Source organism: Opisthorchis viverrini (assembly GCF_000715545.1).
Source record: "Opisthorchis viverrini unplaced genomic scaffold opera_v5_11, whole genome shotgun sequence".
NCBI lineage: Eukaryota > Metazoa > Platyhelminthes > Trematoda > Opisthorchiida > Opisthorchiidae > Opisthorchis > Opisthorchis viverrini.
The window spans coordinates 3,335,477-3,340,408 of NW_008751667.1; the positions used below are offsets into that span (position 1 = coordinate 3,335,477).

At 45.1% G+C, this 4,932-nt stretch overlaps 1 protein-coding gene across 1 annotated transcript; it reads left to right on the forward strand.

Moving 5' to 3' along the window:
• Positions 1-2,816: 2,816 nt before the first annotated feature.
• T265_01095 (hypothetical protein) lies at positions 2,817-3,944 on the forward strand (the record flags this gene model as incomplete). The annotated part of the gene is made up of 1 exon (XM_009165038.1): positions 2,817-3,944. The coding sequence occupies one exon, from the start codon at positions 2,817-2,819 to the stop codon at positions 3,942-3,944; it is 1,128 nt and encodes a 375-aa protein (XP_009163302.1).
• Positions 3,945-4,932: the final 988 nt, after the last annotated feature.

The following is a 4,932-nucleotide window of genomic DNA, read 5'->3' on the forward strand; positions in this document are numbered from 1 at the left end:
ATCTGTTTTGTAAACGAACTGTCAACTTGGGAATGCACCGATTCCGATGACGACAATAGTCTTGGCGTCGATAACGCATGCGTACACACAACACCACCCAGCGACTTACGGAGCGAAAAGCTCGGCGAATCAGTAGCGCGTCAGGGAGCGAGAGCTGCCAACAGACCGAATACGTGTTGTTTACCCGAAAAATCTGGGGGAGAGTTTCTCAGACAACATCATTTACATATCACCACCACCTGTAGATTTGTACGTGTGTACTTGTGCCCGCGCGCGGGACAGGCCTGGTCGTTTAGTCTTCAGTACACTGCGCTTCACCACCCTGTCGATACACCAGCGATATTGGCGACAGCGCAGTCTGGCGCAATATTCGTCTCGCTCTTTTTTCCCATCTCAAATGCCACGGCCCTGTCGCCAAAATTGTTTTTGCCAAGAGCCCATGCCAACCGAGAGCACCTGCACCTAGCAACTGAGTGAAGACTGCATTGTGCTTCTCAGGCAAGTGGGGTTACCTTTGCCTTGTCAAAATAAACCGGTTGGACAGTTTTTTGTAGGCACTTAACCCCGTATGCGTACGTGTGTGGTGTGCTGCATTTTGTAAGTAGTATAGACTGTTCGGGGCCATGGTGTAGACATCGTCTGACGTCTCACTGGATTTAGTACGTTATGATCGAGTAACATAAGGATGCATATTTCTTCGCCTCTTCTACCAGTTCAAAAGACGTTTATTCCTCTGGGACTTTGTCATATACTCCTCAGGTTTAATTGGGGGCTATATGGTAGCTGAGTGAGGACGTCACCGACCACAAAGTGTGTACACAGCTCACTTCATTTCAGTTGGTGAAAACAAGTCGTGATGTGACATTTGGTTGACATCTAGGCCGAGTGGATTAGTTGAGAGAATTTTGTTCATCCAAATACTAAACTACTCCAAATTTGGTGTAATCTAAACTGGTCTATGCTGAGAACACACAAGAAGGGAAGACACTGAGCGATACCTGGTCAAGTAATTATGGGGCACCTAGTCTATTCTTGAAATACTTTTACGTCACAGGGTCGTTTTTTATTGCCTACATTGACTTAGCGTGATGTTTCGAGTCATTACGTTGATACAGTTGATAAGCCGACAAGAAATTCGGAAGGCGACCGTGAGTGCCAGAGGTCCGTTATTTAAACATCTCTCATGGAGAGGGTTTGCAGCACCGAATTCATTTGAATACAGTTCAAAGTGAAACAAAAATGTCGCCGAAATTTCGGGTGAAATTCACGATAAGTGTGACACGTATCGACCAGTGGTATCAGGCCTTAGATACAACAGAAATGTCCCCAACTTTCATTTTATTGTTAGAGGGTGGACTGTGTGACACATGCATCCTTCAGGGAAGCTTGAAGAATAAATAACACGAACAAGTAGGGCGATTAGTTCCCGGAACGGGGAGAACGACCGCAGCATGGTCGTATGACAGGTGAAGTAGACAGAACCGACGCTACTAGGAAGTTATTAGCACGCCGTGATTTACGCGCACTTTCGTTGTGTCCCGCCTAAGTGTGGAAATCCCTTGGCCAGGTGTGTCACCGGAGTAAATAGTGTGAGCCTGGGTTATTTGAACACCCACATATGTGATTTGATTTGTGGGACGATTATAGTGACAAAAAGTCGTCAGAAGGGAAAGAAGCACGTGTTTGACGGAGGAAGATGAGTCATGGATGACGGCAAGGAGTTTTGTCCCTTAATTTGGAGGTCTGTTTGGATGAGGCAGTGCTGCTGAACAGCGAATAAAGTTGCACACCGGCCAGGATTGGTGGATCTGAACGGCAAGTCGGGAATAGTGTTCCCCTCTTGTACCGACAACTGCTGACACTAAGTGAACTCCTTTTTTGTTAGATAATGTGCTACTTCGAAGTTTTTTTCACCTCGACTCAGCACTGCTATATCTTCAGTCAACTGGTTTCAATGTGTTCACAGTTGCAGTAGGACAGACTCAGTCGCGATAGATGACTTACCCGCCTCTGTTACACTCAGTCTACTCGAAAGACTGTTCTGTTGATTTTTTTAACACAGGAAAGTGAGATACACCAATGCACATCTCAGAGAGACATGACACACCCACACAAAACCTGACGCGCTGAGTGAAGGTGAGGTGTCTGTCAGGAGCTCATTGCCATACTTTACCGTTTTTTCTCAGACGATTGTATCACAGGAAAAGGCTTTAAGTATAATTGACGAAGAACCTGGTGAGTATGCGGCAGTGAAGCACCGGTTTCAACACCGATGTTGTAGTCTCTGGTGTTGATGATGATGACGATGATGATGATGATGATGATGAGCAGTCATGTTAGTCAAGGAGTACTAAACCTCTAAATTATTGTAGGAATGGAAAAAACTTGAATGGTCAATTTAGTGAACAATTCTTACGATCAACTGAGACAAGTATAAATAAATCCAAAACTAGCAAATATACACTCATTTGCAAACTGGTTTGGTTTTTTCGAGAGACTCACCTGGAACACGGGTGAATCTCTCGTTTGTGATGTTCTCAGACGGATTTTCAGCAACCTTATGAGTAGTAAATTACGAATGAATCCAAAACTCTTTTGTTAGCCAACCAATAAAATCCATCCAAATCGAAAACGTGATGATTCCACAGTGAAAGAGGATTCCCTGAAGGAAGGCGCTTGTCGAAGAAAGACGAATACATAGTCCGGTCCTCCGGGATGAATTGAGAAGGCATGTGTGTCATACAATACTGATCCTGCCAGCCATCTTCACTGCATGTCATTTCATGTTTTTTGTTCCTCGATTTCACAGCGAATCTATGGAAAATCTTCTTGCGCAGCAAGCCGCGGCAACCACAGTTTTGACGGGACTGTCCTCAGCATTCAGACTGACTTCTGCAAGAACACCCTCACCGATATCCCATCATTCCGGTACAGAAGCTTCGGTCCATAATTGCAGCGGGTCGACAAAGAGCTTTGTTACGTCATATCCGACACCACCGGTCAATACAAGAAAAATCCCTTGTGAACAAGGTACGCTGAATCACCAAAGCAGAACTACTGGGTACAATAATGCCATTGAGAAGAATGAAGGTAAACTATTCCCGACGACGAAGATGACGCCAAATAATCTTCCACTTTATCAATCCTTGATGAACGCTAGCATTTTAGCTCTTTCCTCAATGCCGCAACCAGTCAAAGAACAAGCCTTTCCCAATTTCCCTGGTTATGTTCATCCCGAGGCCAAATCGAACCCAGTCAATCATTTCACGCGTGACACAACAAACAGCACTGAGATGTCCAGGACTTCTAGTCCCCTGGGAGGTAACCCGATTTTGCCCGAACCGAGGAGTTTCATTCCTCGGTTGGTTTATGATCGTCTCGATCGATACATTAAAATGAATGTTGAGCAAACTACCAAGCTTAATACTACTCATATGTGGCCACTCTTCCTACAGCATGTGGCTAATAAACAGTCCAAATTGGATGAACAATCTCCACTGCTACGAAATGCCAGTGTCTATGGTGACCGGTGTCTTGTCAATGACGAACCTCGGATGACGAAATCGCATCCAGAAGAGTCGAGCACAAAAGAACAAACTTCATCACTTCACACCTGCTTTGGCCTGCCTCCAGGTGATCAATACTACCGACTATTTTTGCATACATTGTCTAGTCTTACCTCCAACTTTCCCTTTTCGTTCCCAAACGCCGACACTCAATGCCCAAACAACAAATATGTCCCCGGACACGTTCCTTCTCCCGATTTGTTCAAAGTGGGCTTGAAAGTCGGTCGCTCTGATGGGGATCCGTTGGATCTTGGGTGTATGGTGAACAATCATTCAAAACTAACCCATTCAGTGTGTTCTTCCTCAACTTCGCCCTCATCTCCCATTATTTCACCTGCAGTGAATCAAGAACCTATGGACCTTGGGACGATCACTTAGCAAGTGTAGTTTGAAAGCAAGTCAGTTAGATTATATCGACCCTCCTCCACCTCTCCTGACCCGAAAAGCACTCAGTCCAACTTACCGGTAAAATGCGCCTGTATAACTTCAACGTACTTGCCATTTTGTACATAAGTTTCTGTATCTTACGCCTGATTTATCCCGAGTCGATGATGTCTAATCAAATTTAAACAAAACGCTTTCTTCTGAAACAGTTTTGTTGCATATCAGGAATGGAGAATTTTCATAAGTCGGTAGTGAATACGGCAAAGAAGCATCGATGTTGAAGAGTGATATGCATGGATGATGCTGAGTACTAATTTGCCAGTAGCCATGGAACATACAAGGGCTGCCTCTAACCCACCAAAACGAGCAGAGATACAAACAGACACAGCTAAACTCTGTTTATAAGGACCCAGGTTTGGATTATCCAATAAACACAGGCCAAACAAGAGGACAAGCCTTCACTCTACACCCACTGTCTAAACCGAAGTTGTTTCTGGTTATGAACAAAATACCTATCCCGAAAAATCCCAAACTGCAACCAAAAAGCTGCCCAGTGGGTTTCAAGCGTGTGTCACGCTAACTGACTGGGAATACCTGACGGGCGGGTCAGTCGATCGTCACAACCAGGACAGTCACTGAGTCGTCGTTCGATGAGTCGGGCACACCAGTCACATCGCTCAAGTGCGAACACGTTCGCCCGTTCAGACATGAAAATTCAGAGTAGTAGTTACACACTCACCCAGGGTTCGAATTCCGGCACGGCCATTGGATATGCACTGCTTATGAGCTCTAATAAGAGCGAAACTCGAGTCCAGCGCTTCTCTTTGGTGTGGATTCACCGGAATAATTACGCCAGAGCAGGAACACGGCCGTTCAAACGAGAGTGGTGTGACTATGAACAATATACCAAGATAGTAGACAACTTTAAACACATCAGAGGCTGTGGATTTTGAATATGGGCCACAGCCAATTTAAAAAGCAC